General features: G+C 45.7%; 1 protein-coding gene across 3 annotated transcripts in view; it reads left to right on the top strand.

Annotated features, from left to right (window-relative positions):
- The first annotated feature begins 752 nt into the window (after nt 1-752).
- The window catches only part of ankrd44 (ankyrin repeat domain 44), a 40,736-nt gene continuing 18,012 nt past the window's right edge, over nt 753-23,476 (top strand). For all 3 annotated transcript variants that reach the window (XM_070975707.1, XM_070975708.1, XM_070975706.1), the window contains exons 1-11: nt 753-1,365; nt 8,614-8,697; nt 9,856-9,934; nt 10,361-10,431; nt 12,020-12,220; nt 12,769-12,856; nt 14,014-14,156; nt 14,364-14,576; nt 19,750-19,828; nt 19,913-20,027; nt 20,125-20,207. In XM_070975707.1, coding sequence (XP_070831808.1) covers nt 1,339-1,365; nt 8,614-8,697; nt 9,856-9,934; nt 10,361-10,431; nt 12,020-12,220; nt 12,769-12,856; nt 14,014-14,156; nt 14,364-14,576; nt 19,750-19,828; nt 19,913-20,027; nt 20,125-20,207 — 1,183 coding nt within the window. In that variant the 5' untranslated portion in view covers nt 753-1,338. The remainder of the gene's footprint in view (nt 1,366-8,613; nt 8,698-9,855; nt 9,935-10,360; nt 10,432-12,019; nt 12,221-12,768; nt 12,857-14,013; nt 14,157-14,363; nt 14,577-19,749; nt 19,829-19,912; nt 20,028-20,124; nt 20,208-23,476) is intronic.

Here is a 23,476-nt window from a genome sequence, read left to right as displayed (position 1 = left end):
AATTGTGCCAAAGTGAATGCAGTTAAGTTCAGGAAATGGACAGGAATGTGGAAAATGCAAAAGACAAACCTGAAACACTTCAGCATACTTTGAAAAATAGCCAGCATTATTGTGGTGGAAGAGGTGTTCAGATAAAGAAGAGCAGCAACAGGCCGTGACAGGTAAAGGTCTTCATTATAAAGAGAGGATGGGCCCGTCAGTCTCACATTACTACACATTACATGTTAGCAGATTTATGTCATTGTGGTTAAGGTGGAGCTAATTTTGAAGCATCTTATATTCATAACAACACATCATATTTTACATGGCCAATGTAAGCAACAATGTAACTGAGACAAAGACTTCAGTGAAGAACACAGACTTTAAAGTAGGTGGTTTATGAAATGTAAAATAACAAGTAGTCCCATCACTAAATCTCCAAATGCATGATGAAATGAAAGAGGGAAAAGCTTCAAAGTCACTGGCAACTTTTCAGCCAAGGTGGATGAAAAGTCCTGAACATCTACGCTTGATGACAAGTGAGAAAACATCTGCTGATGAAGATCACGTGATATGGCCATAACCCCGAAAGACAAGTAAATGGACATTGACCGTAAATGTTTGGGTGTGAAAAAATAAGTTAGCCTAAAGAGGCTAAAGCATGCGGACACTGTGGTAGATATGGAGTGCGCATCGCTCCGCACACCTCCACCACCATCTACTCTGTCTGCGTGTCCGTTCAGCCTGATTGGACGCTGCAGTTTGGTCCCTCTGTATCCAGACGATGGCAGCAGCGAGGGGGTGCTGGTTGTTATTGATGCTGAGGAAGCTTCTCCTCCACTTCTGCATCTGAGAGGAGGAGAGACACACCAACTTCCTGTGCGATCTCTGCACAGCTGAGTTCAGCCTGGCCGCCTCTCTGGGAGGCTTGTGGCTCTGCAGACCTGGGTGGAAGGAGGCTTTCTTAGGTGGTGTACGGCTCAGAGAGACGCCTGGGACCCCCGCGCAGCAGCAGCAGCCGTAGCCTAAATGTGGATTGTTTACACCGGTGGGTCAAGCCGTTCCTGCTTCCCCGCCTCCCCGCGCCTCCGAGCGGCCGCCTCGGCTCAGCGGCGTCGCCGCAGATAGCGTCAGTGGAGCGGGGCTGATGGCCGTGGTGCTCGCCCCGGCCTTCATCATCATCCGCCTGTGTGTCTGCTAGAGAGCTACAAGAAGCCGCGCAGCCACATCTAGCCGCCTGAAGTCCCGCGGGAAGAGCGGAGAAAGCAGGGGAGGAGCGGCGTTTGGGGCGCAGCATCGCACCGTGCATGGTGCTGCGGTGTCGCAGGCAGTGGATGAGCAGCCGGAGCTAACCCAGAGATGGCTGTTCTCAAACTGGCCGACCAGGTAGACCTGCTAGCTGCGGCTAGCTTAGCCTCTAACCAGGCTGCACAGCGTTTCACGCTTCATTCCCCCGTCTCCTCTGTGGGCTGCAGATGTATTTTTAATATCGCGGCTTGTCTTTGTGTCGCCTCTCACGGCGTTTGGTCAAACACAACTTACAGAAGTCATTTATCACCTGCACACTGCGCACGGAATGCGTCCATCCAGCTGCACGAAGCTGGACGGTTTATGCGTCCAGGTCTGATTTTCGCCTTTGTCTTTAATGGCTAATATTTCGGTGGTCCGTTAAAATTAGGACAGCCCACTTCTCAGTTACTTCCTGCTCTGTTTCCTTCCGCAAGCATCCTCAGTGCTGCACACGCAAATGTCCATAATAGTGACAAAAAAGAGAAACTGTGAAATGCATGTTTGTGAGGCCCTAGAGTTGTAATATTTGGCAAAAATCTGTGTTTCATGTGATGGATCTCCAAATGCAAACCGAACAGTCCCTGTCTGATCAGGTTTTATGCCAAGGGGACATGTTTGAGAGGTTAGCAGAACCATCTCATCACAAGGTCTGTGGAGTATCTGCTCTGGAGCTTCTGATGCTCCTCAGCAGTTTCCCCTCTTTCACTCTCAGCTTTTGAACTTACATGAACAAGAAGCCTTTAAAACGTTCAGGGTGGAAAAAATGGATATGTGCAGTTTATGGGCAACTCTGTTTGCTGAGGAAGACCATGTGATAGAGATGAAAGCTCCAGAACAGCTTCTGAATGGGTCGCAAGACTGTGTAGTCAAAGTCAGTAATGAACTGTGAGGCTGAAGTGTCAGAAAGGGTTTAGATTGAGTGCAGGGCTGCAACTACCAGCTGTCTTCTTTATTAAGTTGTACGCGTTTTCTGTTAATCAATTAATTGCCCAGTCTATAAAATATCGTGAAAAATGTCCGTCCAACAGTTCAAAACTCAAAGATTATTAGTTTACAAAAAAAGCTAAGAAAAGCAGCAAATCCATAGTTTGGAGACAGTGAAATCAGGGTGTGTTTGATTGACTAATTCATTAACAGACTAACTGCTGCGGCTCTGATTTGGTGTATTTATAGTTGGACTGCAGTCAAATCTCCAGTACTGCTCCTGTCAGAGCGAGGGCCACCCTGCAGGTTCCTGAGCTTCAGCCTGGGAGCTACTTCTCTCTCTGGTCTCACTTCTGTAAACTCACATGTTGAAGTTTCCACCCGTTTTAAAACGATTGTGGTGAATCTGTTGATTAACAAGTGGCACAGAGAGCACAGCTGGAAGCTGAAGAGACAGTGGAATTGTAGGATGGTAGAAAACCCTGATCTGACGCGGCTTTGTCAGTCACGTCGTATCAGATCCATCGTTAACTTCGAGGAAGGGAAGAACAGTTTTTTATGTAAGCCAGCACTGTGGGGCTTCCTGTTATTTTCAGACAACATGCTGATGATGCCTGATAACTGAATGCCTCTGCTCAGCAGACGGCTCAGTGGCGTATAGATTTTTTTCTTTTTTTTTTGCTGCCTTTCATCATGTGCTCATCAAGAGTGGGTCACATGAGAATCTGCTACTGTAGGATCTTTTTAACCTATGAGAGCATATTAAAGCTTGTCTGCTTGCAATGTTACAAGTCCTGTGACAAGGAGGGTTTGCACATACTGATGTTGCCCAGAGGTCAAGGTCACTCTGGTGAGAGGACATGAGGGTCAAAGTGGGTTTTGTGCAGGTCCGATGTCTTTAGTTTCCTCTGATGTCTTCAAAAACATGCACAAATTGCTGATGAATTTGTGTTAAGATGGATTTTCTCCTATTATTTATACTCGTATACACACATGATACTGAAGGGCTATTTTTGGGGGGGTGGGGGGGCTCATATTTCCACCAAACAGAATAAAAAGGAAGCACAGGAAGTTGTTGACTTTTGACTTTCAGCCACAGCACTGCTGCGTGTGTGTATGAACACGTGTGTCTTTACAGTGAATGTGCACATGTACGCTTATCACATTTCCTGTGTTTTTTCTTCTTTAACCTTGTTTTTAACATAGGTTTCCTCTATTGTTCCCTGTGTCAGTTTTAGGCCAGTCAAACATTCAGACATTCATTTTTCTTGCTTTTAAAGTATAGTGAAAGTGACACTGAGGGAATAATAACATGCAGAGTCATGGCCTTTGATTTAGCACTTCACTGTTAGGAGGACATCAGAAGTATGCTGTTGACCCTGGGGGGAAGCAGATGAGGCATTTAGAGGCCTGTCACCTCAGGCATCTGAGGAAATGAAGACATGGCTGTAGAGAAAAGACTTTTTTATGCAGGGAGACACAAAACAGGATGTGTGTGTGTGTGTGTGTGTGTGTGTGTGTGTGTGTGTGTGTGTGTGTGTGTGTGTGTGTGTGTGTGTGTGTGTGTGTGTGTGTGTGTGTGTGTGTGTGTGTGTGTGTGTGTGTGTGTGTGTGTGCTGGGGATATGACGTTTATGTATTGCAGGTCAGCCTGTGTGTGTGTTTGGAATGAAAACAGATGTAATCTGATGGAGGAAGTCGGTGGAGGATAAGAATAAGAGAGGAAGATAGCAGACGAAATCTGTATGTTCTTCCAGTATTAGCGACGGGGGCCTGAATCAAGAACACATTCTCATTGTTATTAGTTACAAATATAGTGTGGGTGACGCAGGCTGGGCCTGGTGGCTGAGGAGAAGTGCCACAGTTTCACAGTGTGAAAATATGTATGTGAGTGTGTGGTGCAACTATGAGCTGTGTGAAACATGTGAGCCTGCAGAGGTCTTGGAAGAGTCTGACTGATATCAGCAAGACATCATCATCATCATCATCATCATCATCTGTCTTTCTGGTTTTGCTTCAGCTCTTTGTTATTAGTTGCTAATTGCTGGTTTGCTTGGCTGGTTACTGTTGCTATGTGTGTCCAGCCCTCTGTTCTCACATCAACATGCAGTTAATGGTGATGAAAGTCATAGATTTACAGTTCCAAATATAAAGTCATTTTTGAACCAGTTAGTCCTTGTTTGCCAGACAAATGTGGACAAAACCCCCTGATTTTTGACCAGTGATTGTCAGTTTTGCTGGCAGATATGACAACTGTCACTAGCTTGAATTTATCAGCTGTCACTAGCTAGCTAAATAATGTCAGCCCCATGCGTTCATCAGAACTGTTCCCTCATTGACTTTTTAATGTTTCTAGTAGACCTGTATGAACATCAGAACCTTTCGTAGGGGTCTTAAATACACATTTGATGGCCATACATGATATCTTGCTAACTCAGTGTTGTGTACTGATGGGCAAGAGGCTAAAGCTTACAGGCTCCAGGTAAAAAGTTTGCATTCGTAGCTGATGATCCACGGCAGCATTGTTCTTCTGTCGCAGGGTAGCTGGATTTTTATTGTTTGAAAATATTTATTGGCATCAAAAATTCAGTATTGGTCGGTGTGTAGGTGCTGGTATGTGTGTGAGGGAATGTTCTCATTCATGCTCACACTCCTTAAATCCCCTTGCCTTTCTTGTGCCAGCACCAGCCTCCCCAAGTCCCCATGGCAATCACAGACACAGCACTGTGACAAGGGACTGTTGCCAGCTGAGCTTTGTGCTTGTAGACTTGCAAGAATGCGTGTGTGAGTGCATGTGGAGCACTTAGAAAGAAAGCCATAACTAAGGAGGCCATATGCTGCCTATTGGCTGCTTCTTTAAAGGCACAGGCCCCCTTTCTCCTCCAGCTGAGACCTTGTTCACTTCTCTTCAGCCTAAATGTGTCCTTCCCCTCTCCATCTATCTCCTGCTCAAGCAAACACTGATTAAACCTGAATCACTACGTAGTGGCTTTGAACTCGAGTGAAAATGTGCTGTCTGGCTAATCATCAGGAGAAAACAGCGAGGAAGATGGGACAATTGCTCAGCCAATAAGCAGTGCCGTCCTTTCATTCTCTGTCATCCACGTAATACCTCTTTGGCGATGTGCTTTCTGCTTTGTTAAGTGCCATGAAATTATTGCTTGCTGCGATAATAGGTGGAAGTTTCACAGAAGAAAAAGTGACAGATGTGACCACCCGCCCTGCTCCCTCCTGCTCAACCAGTTGAGTTCAACCTCCAGGGGAATGCTTAGTCTCACTTTATTTTTTAGTCTACAAGCTGAATTAAATTATTGAATTCTTTTTACGCACTGAAATATATCTTTAGGACAGTGTGGAAAAGTACCTGAAGCTTGCTTTTAATGTCCGGTTGCATTTATAGTTTGTTCACTTATTCTGTGATAGGAGGATCCCTGGTTGAAATAATATATTTACTCATTTTGACTGTTTTATTTCTGTAGAACAGTCCAAACGTATGGCAAAAATGCCTTTTTCAGAGGGTTTGAAAAGGTTGACAGTGAGAGAGGTTTCACATAGCTTAGCATAAAGGCTGGAGGAAACCGCTAGTCTGGCTCTCTCTGAAGGTCAAAATATGGCTAAAGCTCACATATTAAGAAAAAGTTACAGCACCTAATGTAATGTTCTTTTTACATTTCTGTTGTGTATGGATTAAACAACCAACATACAACATGTCGAGGAGTGAACTTTAGAGCTGCTGGGTGGTGTACTTTGAATAGAGCCGGGCCAGCTGCTGCGCTTAGCTAGTCCTCCCAACTCCAAAGTTCTCGTACAGCTACTGTGTGTTGAACACATTTTTGGAAATACATTTGCCTTCTTGCTCAGAGTTAGATGAGAAGATTGATACCACTCTCATTTCTGTACACTATTTATTAAACTGGAGCCAGCAAGTGGTTAGCTTAGCTTAGCTTAGCTTAGCATAAAGACTGGAAATGGGAAAACAGCTAGCCTGACTCTATCCAAAGGTAATAAAAGACCTAGCAGCTCCTCTAAAGCTCAGTAATTTATACAGTATATCTAGTTTGTGTAAAAATGACAGTTTTTGAATGTTTTACGGGGTAAAGCATCAGACTATTTGTCAAGAGCAGTAACTTTCAGGCAGCAAAAATGCATTATTACCATAAGTTTGTTAATTTTATATTTTAGCTTTAGCATTAAGCAACAATTTATATTATTAGTCAAGTAAATATGTTTTTTATAAGAATAACAGGCTCCTATGGGAAGAAATTAGGAAGGAATCGCTAGCAGAAGTCAGGTACCATTATCTACAACTGTCACACAGCACTGCGCTAATGGTTACCGAGCACGAGCAGTAAGATGATGTGACACAGACCAGGGGGGAGGGGGGGGGGGGGGGGGGGGGGGGGAAGTGGTGATACTTTGTGCATGTTCTTAAAGCAGAAGTGAAACCCTCCTCTGTGGTTCTTCTCTCTTGTTTCTGAGAAGGAGAAGGAGAGACTGTGCAACAGGAAGTGAGGCAGGAGGTAACAGAAGCACACAGGAAGTGAAGTGCGGCCTGCCTCATTTCGATCTGATTCATCAGTAACACATCTAACCTGTAGCCCACATCTGCCTCTGCTTTGACATGGACCTTCAGGATCAATGGAGCACACGAGACACCTTTCAGTTGATGATTTTAGCATTTAGTCTTCCACGTACAACAACCCATGTGACCTTTTCATCACAGCAAAACGTTCTGCAAATCATGCTGCTCCCTGTCAGATTTTGATAATGTGTTTGTATTTTCTATTTCTACAGATTTTAGATATCCAAATCATTGTGCAGCAGAATTAGTTATGAAGGATTTGTTTTGAAATATTAAATGTTTAGTCATGTAATGCATAGCATTGGAACACCGCTGTTTTTAAAATGCCTTGGTTATCTTTGATGTGACTTTGCATTAATTTGCACTACTTTTTTTGCCACCATTCATTTGCAGTGTATATATGTGTTTGTGTGTGTGTGTGTGTGTGTGTGTGTGTGTGTGTGTGTGTGTGTGTATATATATGTAGTATAGTATGAAAATCAATTGCCAGACTTGAAATTAGCTTGAGTTGCATAATACTGTACATCACTTTGAACATCAAATCTGCATTTATTTTTGATAAAGTTACATTATTGTTAGAAGATAATGCAATGCAGATTGTTAAATCAGTATTCACTTGTAGCTGACAGTGGTGGGGTAATGCAGCTGTGTAGTGGATGTGTTGTGTAATACTTGAGTGGGCAGTAGGGATATGGATACAGTTCATCACAGTATGTAATATTACATTGCAACACTGATACTATATGCGTCATATATCAATGTGTTTCTCCTGACTGTTGTTTTTATATGAATTAGAATTATCCAAAATATGTTTATTCCTTTTTCCTAATCTCAAGTTGCCAAACCTAATGGAGTTAAAGTGGTAAAGCAGAACTTGATGAACAGCTTGGCTGCATTATTTTTTTTGCTGTAGAATGTTTTGCCAGTTTTCTCAGAGGAGACTTGTGTGATCTAGTTGTTCACCTTGCAGGTTGTAGTGGCCTGTTGGGAATGTCCCAGGTAGTGTACAGTGAATTTGACTGAAAACAGCTGCCTGCTGTGGCCAAAAACAACACTATGAGAGTGGTGCAAGTGAACCAAAACAGTAAAGTCACAGCTGGACAGCTCAGCAGTGAGCTGAAAGTTAAAGCTGAGGGGAGCTGGCTGCTTTCCCACTGAAAGCTATAGTGCTGGAGTGCTGATTGCCACTGATAGCTGCTGAGTGTGTATGTGTGAGTGTGTGTCTAGGGCCTCTATTTACTTCATATCTGTGATCTGGGAAGGAAAATAAGGGTTTCAGAGACATGACCTCCATGCAGTGCCCTTCATTAACGTTTTTTCTCTGCACAGACATTTTATTTGATGATCTCTATCTGTGTATCTGTGTATTTCTGTGTATGGGGGCAAATGTTTTGGTCCTGTCTACATATGAGAAGTGACTTTTAAAAAGTCATGTTGGTAATAAACAGCATTTCTGTGTACCGTCTGTAGTAGGCTACAGTCTCATAGTAGCCCCTCAGCTCCAGCTTTTGTAAACACAGCAGCTTAAAGTCAAGCAGCTGCTCCACCACACACACACACACACACACACACACACACACACACACACACACACACACACACACACACACACACACACAGCCATATACCGTGGGAAGGCTCATGCCTGGTCTCCCCTCGTGTAATGGCCAGGAAATATTCTCCCTAACATGTAATTTTGTCACATCGCCTCACTTTGAGAGATTCATTGACTTTTTAAATCCATCCTGTGTACTTGTAGGTCTTCCATGTTGCCTCTGGTCATGTGTTGAATGCCTTTCCACTCTGATGTTGCTTCTGTCCTCTTTCTTCTCTCCCCAGCCTCCTCTTATCCAGGCGATCTTCAGTGGAGACCCTGAAGAGATCCGTATGCTCATATACAAGTCTGAAGACATCAATGCCCTGGTGAGGACACACACACACACACACACACACACACACACACACACACACACACACACACACACACACACACACACACACACACAATTCATATGTCCTGTTTTCTTGTAATTCTGAAATGCTAACTCAACTCAACTCAACTCAATTGTCTATACTGATGCAAATCAGATCTATCTCAGCTCGGCTTTTAGGAAAATGAAAACCTGACTCATTGACAATTGCCTTCTCCCCCCCTGTCTCTTTAGCCCCCACTTCCTGTAGTAGCCAGCACCCAGGGGTGAAGGGAGGAGGCCCATAGGTCAAGAGTCAGTAAAGCCAAAGTTCAGAGAATGTGTTTGTTCACATCAGGTCATATGGGTGTAGATGCATAGCAGGTCTATACCAGGGCCGGCCTGCTGTCCTGTTCTCCTCCCTGCTGACTTAAGTCTCCTGTATGTGGTGATGGCTGCCTGTCACAGGACTCCCACGTCACTGTCATTGTCCACTTGAGGTGTGTTTCTGTTGGAGAGGCTACATTCAGCCCAGTCACAGAGACATGGGGTGGTCACCGCACGTGTGTGTGTGTGTGCGCGTGTGTGTGTGAGAGCTTACTGAGAAGAACAATGGATGTGTTGACACTGATGGCCCTGACAATGATTCCTTAGCTCATCATCTGTGGAGTGATATCACAGCCTCCTCTGTCGGGTGTCAGCGTGTACTCGTGTACTCGTGGATTGCTGAAATGTAACACTGCCGCCAGCACTGTCTGTGGAGGGGTTGGACTGGTGGTACACTGCTTTGTAGACATTTAGCTGACACTCTAAGACCAGAGCTGCAAATCAAACTGTAAATTACTGAAAGCGAATACTGAATGCTTGCTCAGGTTTTTCTCTGTGTTATTAACTGCTGTGATCATATTTCATGTATGGCTGCTTTCAGGCTCATGTAGGAAAAAATGCATTCTAGCTCCAATTTGGGAGAAGTGAGAGAATATAATAGTGTTGCTCTGGTGTTGGTTTCAACACTGGGAAATCATACTGGCACTGGTATGAAAATGTTTTAAGGACACTCTCTTAATCCACAGTACCATACACTTTGTGCTGCTGGTCAAGGTTGAAATCCTACTGTACGTTGCGAACATGAAAATCAAGCACCGACTGACTGACTGACTTCCTCCCTCAGGACGCAGAGAAGCGCACCCCGCTGCATGCAGCAGCCTTCCTGGGCGATGCTGAGATCACAGAGCTCCTCATCCTCTCTGGTAACACACATTCCCACGTCGTTCCTTACTTTGTCTCCCTGAGTTTTCGTCTCCTCTCATCTTTGTCCAGCTATCCTTGTTTCCAAAACCTTTGAAGGAAAAGACTTGAACAGTGTGAGGCAGATTCATTAAGGTGGCTGATAGAAACAGCTGAATCTCCCCGGACACACAGAGTGGGTGGTGGTGGGGAGGTAGTGGGTTCCACAATAGTAGGTCTGAAAGACAGAATGATACTTTAAGAATGGCATCCTGGGACTCATTGGCTTGAGGAAGTGGGGCAGAAAGATCATTGGTCAGTTATGGTGGGAACATGGAAGAATGGGATGATTCTTTTACAATGGTAAGAAATACCAGAAATGGATCCACAGAGGAAAATCAGTGTCATCAGTGCCATGTTTATCACTGTGTGCTCCTGTTTCTCTGCAGGGGCCCGGGTCAACGCCAAAGATAACATGTGGCTCACCCCTCTCCATCGCGCTGTGGCATCTCGGAGCGAGGTGAGCCCCCCCCCCCCCCCCCCCCCCCACACACACACACACACCCCGCATCCCGCTGAGTCCAATCTTTTCTTCTTCCCAACACAACAACAGCTCAAGCAGTGCAGCAAAGAAATGCTCACAGTGACACAGGTGTCAGGGAGCCCACCTGAAAACGCACTCACTCATTGTTATTTGGCCGCTCCCAGCACACACACACATACTGTTCTCAGCTTCACATTTGTAAGCTTTGTGGGTTGAAGCAATTAGCCTCATCACTCCCAGTGCCCAAACAGGTAATTCAGCATGGCTGCAATAGCTGGTGGAGGAATCTCAGTGGTGTGGCCAAGGTTTCATATACTTTCAGAGCCTCGTATGACTTTGTTTGCATTGTAGGGTTATATTAGAGTCGCTGTGAAAGGGTGACGAGTCTAAGGCTGCAAAAAAGCTGAAATTTACATGTTTCAGCAAAACAAAGTATCACACCGTGGTATCTTTACTGATCAAAGCAGTGCACATACTGTACATGCTATGGACAAAAGAACTTTCCATCCATTGTTGGATATTTCTTTCAGGGAACAGCACCGTACATATATTTTATACTTGAAATTCCAACACAAAAATGTTGAGAAGTAAAGTAGTAAAAATGAACCATTTACAGCCTGTTGCTTACTTAATAACATTGATTACTTGTTTGATTCAAAGATCTTCAAGTAAAGTGAAAAGTAATGCAATAGTAACAGTGGTAGCAGTGGTGATTCAAGTCTGTAATCCTGACGGTGTGATAACAGTGCTCTTTACCTGCTCTGTTAGCTCAGACTTGATAGAATCCTAAAACAGTCGAAGTATCTATTTGTTACATCTGTTAATTATGTTTTCTCTCAACAATTAATCTAATGTTCATTCTTCTAATTCAACCATGATAGCATGGCAGTAAATACTTCTTCAAGCAAAATATTGCAGTTTTGTTGAGTCTGAGTTGTTATAGCCGTGGTTTCTTCGTTTCTTTGTGGCTGTACTTTGTGGTGATGTTGTTTTGGACTGAAAGGTGTTTCTGATCTGTGCAGCTGTTGCAGTATTGTCTATTGTTTCATTTCACATGGAATAAACAAAAAATGCTCTGTGAAAGTACAAACAGTAACACATTATTTTGAGCTACACATATTCAGCCTTAACTAGTTGCTTTTTAGCATGCATATAAGTAGCATGCCGGCTCATTATTAGTCATTATGAAGCACTTATTTATGCCCCACTGTGCATGACCATATTCTACAAGTACTAGGCCATTAACTTAGAGTTTTTCCTCAATAACCTCGTAACCTTCTTGTTGATAGTAAGTAAGGAAGTTGTTGTATTCATAAGTGTTGTAATGACTACTAAAGTGATAATATGATACTAATATGCATTCTAATAAGCAACTAGTTAACTCTTAATTTAAAGTTTGTCCGTGCAGACGTAAAATTTTCAGGGCGGCCACCATCAAGGTCAAAAGTTGTACACTTCTTTTCTATTTTCCAAGTTCTAATTATTAATTTATCTCACGTTACTTGTATTTATTTTTGAGTTATTAACCTATTAAAAACACACCCTCTCCTTGACTGTTCCTCAGGAGGCCGTGCGAGTTTTGATCCGCCACTCGGCTGATGTGAACGCGCGGGACAAGAACTGGCAGACGCCACTGCATGTTGCTGCAGCCAATAATGCGCTGCGGTGCGCTGAAGTCATCATCCCACTGCTGAGTAGTGTCAATGTGTCAGACCGCGGCGGACGCACTGCACTGCATCACGCTGCCCTCAATGGCCACACTGAGGTACTGCAGGAACTGACTGACTTTCTGATGTTGGACGTGTTGTCAGTAACATTAAACCATTTTCATCCTTCCTGCTGCTCTGTGTCCATGTTCCTGGTGTAGTCCATCAATAAACAGGCTGTGATGTAACCATTCTTTGTGCTATTTTGGTTGAATAGCTTGGTTAAAGGGAACAAGTGGACGAGTGCGGCTGTATTGTTGGGGTTATTAAGTGGGTGGTTCATTTTGAAACACAACCATTCACAAATATGGTGAACAATGAGAGGCGGCAGAGTTCTGAAGCCCAGCTGAATGGACAGCTTCTCTATTTCTGTCCAACACTGTCTCTCCAGAGTGCTTATGCAACAGCTGAGCCAAGTGATGAGATGTATTTCCAGTGCTGTTATATATATGTAGACCGTCACCCACACACACACATCCTCACACTGACACAAACGCTTACTCTTACACACAGTGTGCCTGCTGCCCACACAGAAACATACAAATAAAAATACATACCTTTTCTATTACGCACTAAAGCCCCCTCCCTCTGTTTTCCTCTCTGTCAGATGGTGAACCTCCTCCTCACTAAAGGAGCCAACATCAACGCCTTTGATAAGAAAGATGGCCGAGCACTACACTGGGCAGCTTTTATGGGTAAGAGACAAAGATGGAGATGTCATACGTCATACCTTCATGCTGTGGAAAATGAATGAGCAGCTCATTCTGAGCTTCATTATGCGAGACTTTTTTTTATACCAAGCAAAGCAAGACAAAACTTAAGATGATTGGTAATTTTACAAAGTCAACATGTAAGAACAAAACGTGCTTAAAGCACATACAAACGCTTCAGCAAATTAAGTGGATAACTTGTTTATTAATGTAGGCTCAAACTGTTTTTTTATTTACTCAAGTTCTTAGAAAAATGTCCCGAGGTGGGATATTTTACAGTTAAACAATAAACTTTACTACCAGAGATGGTGTCAATTTTGACCTGAACGTATTGCGGAAAAATTAAATAATTAGAAATAATAACTTTAGATAACCACACATATTTAATATAACCAACAGGAGCATAAATTAAGAAAAATAAGGGTATAATAATTCTGTTCAGATTTTGCCTTAAAACAGATAGAAACATAGAGTATAAATTACAGCTGAAGCAATGAGTCTGTTCATGGTTTAGTCCATTGAGGGAAAATGAGGTAGCAACAATTTTGATGTTTGATTGTTGAAGTCATTTCCAGCTTGTTGGATGTGACGATTCACTGCTTTGCTCTGTTTTATTGAAAATACATCAGTTTCGTGTCTGGGGCTTTTGGTCAGATAAAACTAGCAGCACAAAGATGTCACCTTGGACTCTGAAAAACTGTAATAACACAATGAAAAATGCAACTGTTTTCTTACATTATATAGAGTAAACTATTAATCTAAAAATAATACAGAATAGATGAATCAATATTAAGAATAATAGTTAGTTGTGTCCCTACTACACCACCAGAAATAGGATGGTTTGTTACACAGAACCATGTGGGAAGTTATCCTTGGAAACTGTTTTTGAAAAGGGCAGGCACTTTCAAAATATACTTGGTAGGTGATTGGATGAACCATCTGTCTGTCACTGCCTATCACAGGCGAACTTCAAACAATCAGATCAACGAACCATATGTTGTAGTAAGACTTCTGCTGAGGCCAGTTCGGCCAGTGAAAGCAAAAGCAGAGTATATTTATTACTTTAGTGTTGTTTCTAGTCCACAAACAGCAGATTGTTTCTTTTTGCCCATGGTTTGTGTGCTGTGGTGCGCCCCCTGCAGGGCATTTGGATGTGGTGTGTCTGCTGGTGAGTCAGGGGGCGGAGATCAGCTGTAAGGACAAACGGGGGTACACTCCCCTCCACACGGCGGCCTCCAGTGGACAGATCGCTGTGGTCAAACACCTGCTGAACCTGGCTGTGGAGGTCAGAAAACACACACGCACACACACACACACACACACGCACACACACACACACACACACACACACACACACACACACACACACACACACATGCATTTATTGCATTTATTTGTTCGTTTTCTCACTCTTGTTAAAGCAAAACAGCAGTGACACACACACATCTTTTCTTGGCCATAATGACAGGTCTTGTTTTCACTCTGACAACAGATAGATGAGTCCAATGCGTTTGGGAACACAGCGCTCCACCTGGCCTGTTATAACGGTCAGGACGCCGTCGTCAGCGAGCTGATTGATTATGGCGCCAACGTCAGCCAACTGAACAACAAGGGCTTCACGCCGCTGCACTTCGCTGCCGCCTCCACACATGGGGCGCTCTGTCTGGAGTTCCTGGTCAACAACGGGGCTGATGTCAACGTACAGGTATGCTGGCTGCACATCTTCCTCGCGTAAGCCAACACGGCTCTCCCATCTGGTTACAGGCACATTTTCAGCTCTGCTGCTGGCAGCATGGCTCTCCAAGTCTAATATTCACTCTCTTTAAGCTCTGTTTGTGGTCTCTACCACCTCCTGAGGGAAATACTCACTATTTTGTCCAGCTAGTCTCCAGCTGTGTCTTGGTGCTCTTGGTGCTGAGCAGATAGTGCTCAGAGGGGTTTTAGAGGTTTCTTTGCAGAAAACAGTTGCCTGCTGCAGTATTAAAAAAAAAGTTACGAGAGCAGTTAGACTGAACCCAAACAGAAATGTTGTAGTTGGACAGCTAAACAATGAGCTGAAACTCATTTTAAAGCTATGTGAAGCTGAGGGGAGCTGCACATTCAGCTGATTCTCTGGAGGTTCAGCACTATGAATGACTTCCTTCATATTGCCTCATTCTTTTCACATTCTGTTCTTATACATTGTCATTATTAAAATATCAATTATAGCAGATTTATCTTTATTGTTCTTATTGGTTCATGAGGTTTAGTGATCTCATGGAATTCCAGCACAGCAATATCAAATGTCTGTGCTTTGGGAGAGGGGTCTCTCGTTATAATGTCCAGACCCCGCAGAGCCATTTTGCACCTTTAGGTTGTCTTGGTTTTTTGGCCCTCAACTTCACTGTTTGGTTTAAGTGTTTCTTTTTACTGAGCATGTTACTGAGAATTGAGGGTGTTTTTTTTATGTTTGCTGTTTATTCAAAATGAACAAAGCTAACAAACAAAGTATTGAAAAAGCTGTTGGGTTCAGTCTCACTGCCCTCTTCAGCCTTTTTTCCAGCTGCAGCAGAAGCTGCTTTCAGGGTAAAAGCTCTGATCAGCTGACTGTGCATTACCTGCCTAGCACAGTAACAGTAGACATCCAGCTTGTAAACAACTGGAGCATTCAGCAGCTGCAAGAGTCAGATATTTTGCTCTGGAGCTGGCGGACACCAAACCAGGACCAAGAGCAAAAAGAGCGCCAATGTTGGATCTGAATTTCCATCCATCCATCCATTATCTTCCGCTTATCCGGGGCCGGGTTGCGGGGGGAGCAGTCTGAGCAGGGACGCCCAGACTTCCCTCTCCCCGGACACTTCCTCCAACTCTTCCGGGGGGATCCCGAGGCGTTCCCAGGCCAGCCGAGTGACGTAGTCACCCCAGCGTGTCCTGGGTCTTCCCCGGGGCCTCCTCCCGGTGGGACATGCCTGGAACACCTCCCTAGGGAGGCGTCCAGGGGGCATCCGATAGAGATGCCCGAGCCACCTCAGCTGACTCCTCTCGATGCGGAGGAGCAGCGACTCTACTCTGAGCTCCTCCCGGGTGACAGAGCTCCTCACCCTATCTCTAAGGGAGCGCTCCGCCACCCTGCGGAGGAAACTCATTTCAGCCGCTTGTATCCGGGACCTCGTTCTTTCGGTCATGACCCAAAGTTCATGACCATAGGTGAGGGTAGGAACGTAGATTGACCGGTAAATCGAGAGCTTCGCCTTTCGGCTCAGCTCCTTCTTTACCACGACAGACCGATACAGCGACCGCATTACTGCAGCCGCTGCACCGATCCGCCTGTCAATCTCACGTTCCATCCTTCCCTCACTCGTGAACAGGATCCCAAGATACTTAAACTCCTCCACTTGAGGCAGGAACTCTCCTCCAACCTGAAGGGAGCAAGCCACCTTTTTCCGGTCGAGAACCATGGCCTCGGACTTGGAGGTGCTAACTCTCATCCCAGCTGCTTCACACTCGGCTGCGAACCGCCCCAGCGCATGCTGAAGGTCCTGGCTCGAGGAAGCCAACAAGACAACATCATCCGCGAAAAGCAGAGACGAAATCTGCCGGCCCCCGAACCGAACCCCCTCCGGCCCCTGGCTGCGCCTAGAAATCCTGTCCATAAAAATGATGAACAGAACCGGTGACATAGGGCAGCCCTGCCGGAGTCCAACATGCACTGGGAACAGGTCCGACTTACTGCCGGCAATGCGGACCAAGCTCCTGCTCCGGTTGTACAGGGACTGTACAGCCCTCAACAGAGGGCCTCCAACCCCATACTCCTGGAGCACCTCCCACAGAATGACGCGAGGGACACGGTCGAATGCCTTCTCCAAGTCCACGAAGCACATGTGGACTGTTTGGGCAAACTCCCATGAACCCTCAAGCACCCTGCGGAGGGTATAGAGCTGGTCCAGTGTTCCACGGCCAGGACGAAAACCGCATTGTTCCTCTTGAATCCGGGGTTCGACTATCGGCCGGATTCTCCTCTCCAGTACCCTGGAATAGACTTTACCAGGGAGGCTGAGGAGTGTGATCCCCCGATAGTTGGAACACACCCTCCGGTCCCCCTTTTTAAAAAGAGGGACCACCACCCCAGTCTGCCAGTCCAGAGGCACTGTCCCCGTCTGCCACGCGATGCTGCAGAGGCGTGTCAACCAAGACAGTCCTACAACATCCAGAGACTTGAGGTACTCAGGGCGGATCTCATCCACCCCCGGCGCTTTGCCACCGAGGAGCTTGCGAACTGCCTCAGTGACTTCAGCCCCGGTGATGAATGAATCGACCTCCAAGTCCCCAGTCTCTGCTTCCTCTACGGAAGACATGACAGAGGGATTGAGGAGATCCTCGAAGTATTCCTTCCACCGCCCGACAATATCCCCAGTCGAGGTCAACAGCTCCCCACCTCCACTGTAAACAGTGTTGACAGAAAGCTGCTTCCCCCTCCTGAGGCGCCGAACGGTTTGCCAGAATTTCCTCGAGGCCAACCGGTAGTCCTCCTCCATGGCCTCCCCGAACTCCTCCCAGACCCGAGTTTTTGCTTCTACAACCGCCCGAGCTGCCGCACGCTTGGTCTGCCGGTACCCATCAGCTGCCTCAGGAGTCCTATGAGCCAACCAGGCCCGATAGGACTCCTTCTTCAGCTTGACGGCATCCCTTACTTCCGGTGTCCACCACCGGGTTCGGGGGTTGCCGCCACGACAGGCACCGCCGACTTTACGGCCACAGCTATGGACGGCTGCATCAACAATGGAAGTGGAGAACATGGTCCATTCGGACTCAATGTCTCCAACCTCCCTCGGGATCTGGTTGAAGCTCTCCCGGAGGTGGGAGTTGAAAACTTCCCTGACAGCGGGTTCCGCCAGACGTTCCCAACAGACCCTCACGGTACGTTTGGGTCTGCCAAGTCTGTCCCGCTTCTTCCCCTGCCAGCGAATCCAACTCACCACCAGGTGGTGATCAGTTGACAGCTCAGCCCCTCTCTTTACCCGAGTGTCCAAGACATACCGCCGAAGGTCAGATGATACGACTACAAAGTCGATCATTGACCTCCGGCCTAGGGTGTCCTGGTGCCACGTGCACTGATGGACACCCTTATGCTCGAACATGGTGTTCGTTATGGACAAACTGTGACTAGCACAGAAATCCAATAACAGAACACCACTCGGGTTCAGATCGGGGAGGCCGTTCCTCCCAATCACTCCCCTCCAGGTGTCACTGTCGCTGCCCACGTGAGCATTGAAGTCTCCCAGCAGAACAATGGAGTCCCCGGTTGGAGCACTTTCCAGTACCCCTCCCAGGGACTCCAAGAAGGCCGGGTACTCTACGCTACTGTTCGGCCCGTAGGCCGAAACAATAGTGAGAGACCTATCCCCAACCCGAAGGCGCAGGGAAGCGACCCTCTCGCTCAGCGGGGAGAACTCCAACACATGGCGGCTGAGCTGGGGGGCTATAAGCAAGCCCACACCAGCTCGCCGCCTCTCACCGCGGGCAACTCCAGAGTAGAAGAGAGTCCAGCCTCTCTCAAGGAGTTGGGTTCCCGAGCCCAGACTGTGCGTGGAGGTGAGCCCGACTATCTCTAGCCGGTACCGCTCAACCTCCCGCACTAGCTCAGGCTCTTTCCCCCACAGTGAGGTGACATTCCATGTCCCCATAGCCAGAGTCGTTGTCCAGGATTTGGGTCGTCGGGGCCCCCGCCCACGACTGCTACCCATTCCACATAGCACCGGCCCCTTCTGATCCTTCCTGCGGGTGGTGGGCCTACGGGAAGGCGGGCCCACGTCGCTCCTTCGGGCTGTGCCCGGCCGGGTCCCGTGGGCAAAGACCCGGCCACCAGGCGCTCGCCTGCGAGCCCCAACCCCAGGCCTGGCTCCAGGGCGGGGCCCCGGTGACGCCAATCCGGGCGACGTACGCTTCCTTGCTTTAATTTCTTTCATAAGGGGCTTCTTGAACTGCTCTTAGTCTGACCCGTCACCTAGAACCTGTTTGCCTTGGGAGACCCTACCAGGGGCATTAAGCCCCGGACAACATAGCCTCTAGGATCATTCGGGTACTCAAACTCCTCCACCACGATAAGGTGGCAGTTCAAGGAGGAGGGATCTGAATTTTTCAGAGAAAAAAACCTCAATGAAAAACGTTGGCCTGTGTCTGCTGGATTTGCATATAGAGAGCTGCTAATGTATTTCCCGTAAAAGCTTCATAAAGTGATATCATTGTTGTGTTTAGAGCTTGTTGCACTGCCCTGAGGTTGCCCAATAATGAATTAACTCAGGTTTAGAGATAACATGCTAACAAATAGCAGCAATGTTAACATGGTAAACAAGCATGTTGACATGATGTTAGCTTGTTAAAATGCTGTATGTTAGTGCGTTACCATGCTATGGGTAGGCCTTGAGCGTGCGTCCTGTGATCACCAGACATAGTGTCCCAAACGATAACTGGTTGCTGTTCTCAGAAATGCTTCTATTTATTCCATTGGCCTTAGAAAGGATGAAGAAGTCACCTCTTTTTTTGGGTTTCAGTGAGTCTATGTATAGTATTTACAAATGCTGGATGTTAACAGTGGTTTGATATTAGTCACTCGTCACTCTTTACTTTGGTGCCACTTTCAGATCACACTTTCTAATTGTATCAGTCCTCCATCCATTCAACAGTTTTTTTTCTGGTGTGTAAGCAGCAATGCAGCGTCAGGAGCTGACAGGTGTAGCTGTAGACCTACAGTGCTTCATATATCAGTACAGGCATTGCCAAATTAATTGTTGAAGGAAATAATATGTAAAGAATCAAGACTTGTTATTGTCACTGTTTTCCTGCTGCGTTTTACATTAAATCCGAAATCTGTTGTTTTGTTTCTCCTCCACCTTCTTCAGAGTCGGGACGGGAAGAGTCCTCTTCACATGACTGCAGTTCATGGACGCTTCACCCGCTCCCAGACCCTCATTCAGAATGGTGAGCCTTGCTGATGCTTGTTTTTTCTTGTGATCTCTGAAAGTTCCACTTGTTGTCTCCCTCTAAATGAACGTTCTATTTCAGGTGGAGAGATCGACAGTGTGGACAAGGATGGCAACACTCCTCTCCACATTGCTGCCCGCTATGGTCATGAGCTCCTCATCAACACGCTCATCACCAGTGGGGCAGACTGCACAAGGTTGGTTTGTTCGCCCGTTAAAAAATGTACTGTATGTTATTACATTAAAAAGCTGTCGAGTAAAAGGGTCGTTTCCTCTCTTCATCTTTCTCCAAAGGCGAGGAGTCCACGGCATGTTCCCTCTCCACCTGGCTGCCTTGAACGCGCACTCTGACTGCTGCAGGAAACTGTTGTCCTCAGGTAGCACGCAGAGTTAAATGTCAACTTGTAGAAAGTAGGTTTAGTTGAGTAATCAGGTTGCTGTGACTAGGCGTCGGTTTGGCAAGTGATGCTCTCCAACTTCTTCTGTATGTGCATCTTTACTGAAGATCACTACTGCCTGACCTTTGATGCTTCAATTCTTGTGGTTTGTTTGTTTTTTTTTTTTGATCAAGGTCTTTTCATTAAGGTTTTACAGTTTACAGTTAACAGTCCAACAAAATGTGTTGATTCAACTGTGGGATCATTTTGGTGGCTGCAGTTTGTGGGGCTGCTGAACTGCATTGCGTTTTACTGAGAGATGTTTCTATTATTTTGTCCACCCCATTTTAAATCAATGATGGTAGGCTAAATAACAAAAGCAGCATCTCTGCCTCAGTCTTTTGGTGCAATATAAGGTACATAACCAAGCTCATTTTAATACGAGTCAGCTGGAAAACGTACAAGTCATCAGGAGATGATGTTTTTAACCAGCTTATGGAGCAGATTACATTAGCTTCAGGAGCTAGCTAGCAGCAGCAGCAGCTGACAAGTGAACACTGCCCTGGATGTGCTGATTCAGAGTCTGTTTTGCCTTAGTATGATCCTCAAGTGTAATTTACAGGGAGGTTTGAGCCTGGTTGTTCTGCTCCCAGTGGTGAATTCCTCCACAGGCACATGTATTCAGCTCTGGCCAAATTCAAGTCACAATGTTCCAGAAACAGACAAGGCCTCACTGAGTCTAATTACTCACTGATGAGACCACTCTCCCTCTGGACAAGAGTGTTTGCTGTTGAATTCTCCTCTTAGAGCAATTGACATTAGCAGTTAATATCTAGTTTACTTCTGAAAAGTCTCCCTGTGGTTTTGGCAGTGAAATCATTCATCCCTCCACTCATCCCATATATATCTGTCAGTTTCTGAGAGATACAGAAGAGACTGATATATTAAACAAATGTGAAGTAGGAGCAGAGAAAAGACAAAACTCCTCTCCACTTCTGACGGTTTACCAAGGCCCTGGCACTTGTGTCTGGAGGCATGGAGCAGGATGAAACTGGCCTCCTCATGTGGCTCTGCTGAGTTGCTGTAGCAAACAACAAAGAAGTCTTTTACATGTGCTTGAGCCCTGTGCAGCTGCAGCGTTGCGTCTGGTCAGGACTGTTGTGAGCAGTGGTGGCCTGAGCTTTTGTATTTGTTGTACTCAGAGCTACATCGAGAGCTAAAACTCCCTTTTACACCACATGTGATAATCTGTGAAGATAAGGCAAATTGTAATGGTAAAGGATTAAAAATCCACGACACAAGCCGACGAAACCTTCGTCATGCTGTTCTTTGTTACTTACCCTCATGCACATACATTCATTTGGTAAATACTTTTATCCAGAGACATACGAAAACTGCATTCAACCTCTGCAGGAACAAAAGCTGGATGCCATCAAAATCTGCAAGTGCATGTGTCCCCAACAAACAGCTAGTTAAAACAGAAACCAGACTTCAGCACAGCATGGAGTCTTGAGGGGTGGTCGGAGAGTCGAAAGCTTGAATACAAACCCCATTACACAAGATTTAGGTAGATGGGTAGAATGTGTAAAACGTCAGTAAAAACAGATCCTTTTCAATCTGTATTCAGTGGAATACAGTACAAAGACAGAATGTTCAGACTGATAAATGTTGTTTTTAGTAAATATCCACTCCCTCTGAATTTGATGCCTGTAACATGTTCCAGAAAAGTTGGGACAGGAGCACGTTCACCCTCCTTTACCCTGCGCATGGATATGTCTCATATCCAGACTGATTTCACCTGATTACACCTGGAATGAATGTGGCTCAAGTGTCCACATTGAGTTCTGATTGAGATCCTCTTGCTCAGTTCTTCTTCTTCCCTCCTCTTGTATGTGTGGGTACAAAAAACAACAAAAAAACAAAGACTAGAGAGAAATGTGGCGGCCATCAGTGAAGCTGTGCTATTGTATGGACAGGGGAAGACGCCGTCTGCAACTGGAATGTGGAAGAAGGAGAGGAGAATGCTGTTTCATGCAGCTGAGCTCATTTTCAGCTGTGGTCAGTGTCACCACTGTTCAGAGGACGCACTGAATGCCTGAACGCAGTCAACACTAGTGGTAGGAGAGGATGGTGAAGGGACCATTGTGGATTTTATTTGTAGAAAACTGAAACCCAATCAGGATACTGTCAGCTGTTGATCAGCAGCTATCACCAGTGAACCTGTTTACCTGTGGAATGTTCCAAACAGGTGTTTTTGGAGCATTCCACAACTGTCCCAGTCTTTAGTTGCTCCTGTCTCAACCTATTTGAAATATGTTGGCATATTATATAAGCAGATATTTACAAAAAATCAATGAAGTTGATGAAGTCCAACATTAAATATAGTGTCTTTGTACTGTTTTCAGTTGAGTATATGTCAAAAAGGATTATAGCAAATGATCACACTGTGCTGCATTTATGTTTCACGTAGTGTTCCAGTGTTTTTGGAAGCATGGTTCTTCATGTTTTGTATACAGGCAGACCAAGCACTCGTCTGAAGGTGTGAAGGATCTGCTGACTGTAGCTGCTTTCTCATTTTTGCTGACTAATGTTGGTGAATATCAGTCATTTCATTTTCAGTGTGAATGAAAGGCATACACGTGCAGCAGCCTTGAGGCCTGTGTATGACCAGTCAGTTGTGTTCAGTGCAGCAGACTCCATGCCAGTAGTTCCTGGAGCATCAGAAAGTCATACGTCAGCAGCAGTTTTCTTGGGCAGGAACGGAAACGTTGGCCCTGGAACAGAACTGAAACTAAGACCCTGCAGTTAAAAAGGTTTTTGTAAGGAGGTTTCAGATGCTGTCAGTCATTTTGAGGCCACTGTTACTGCAATGTGACACATTTTTAGCACATTAAACGATACCAGCAGGGTGATGAATGACACACTGGTCGTTCTGCAGGTTTAGTTCGTGAATTCCTCAAAGTTTTAAAGGAAAACCCTGAAGAAAGGCTGGATTCTTCCTCTTAGTCAAAACAGCCTCTCTGGCCAGAGCCACATCAGCATGACGAGATATTCAAGCTGAACTGCTTCTTGCTGCACTTTCTCCCTCAGGCTCCTTCCTTTGTTGGTCTTCTATTTCTTATGACGTGTCCTTTTCTCTCTCTGTTACATTCCTGTGTCAGCATCATGCACTCACACCTAACCTCTGTTTCCCCCACCTGTCGCTCTTAACACCTGTCTTTCTCTCCAACTCTTCCTCTTCTCTCTGTGGTGGCTGCTGCTGTGTGTTG

This window comes from Chaetodon trifascialis, chromosome 12 (assembly GCF_039877785.1).
Source record: "Chaetodon trifascialis isolate fChaTrf1 chromosome 12, fChaTrf1.hap1, whole genome shotgun sequence".
Classification (NCBI taxonomy): domain Eukaryota; kingdom Metazoa; phylum Chordata; class Actinopteri; order Chaetodontiformes; family Chaetodontidae; genus Chaetodon; species Chaetodon trifascialis.
This window is presented reverse-complemented; position numbering and strand designations above follow the sequence as displayed.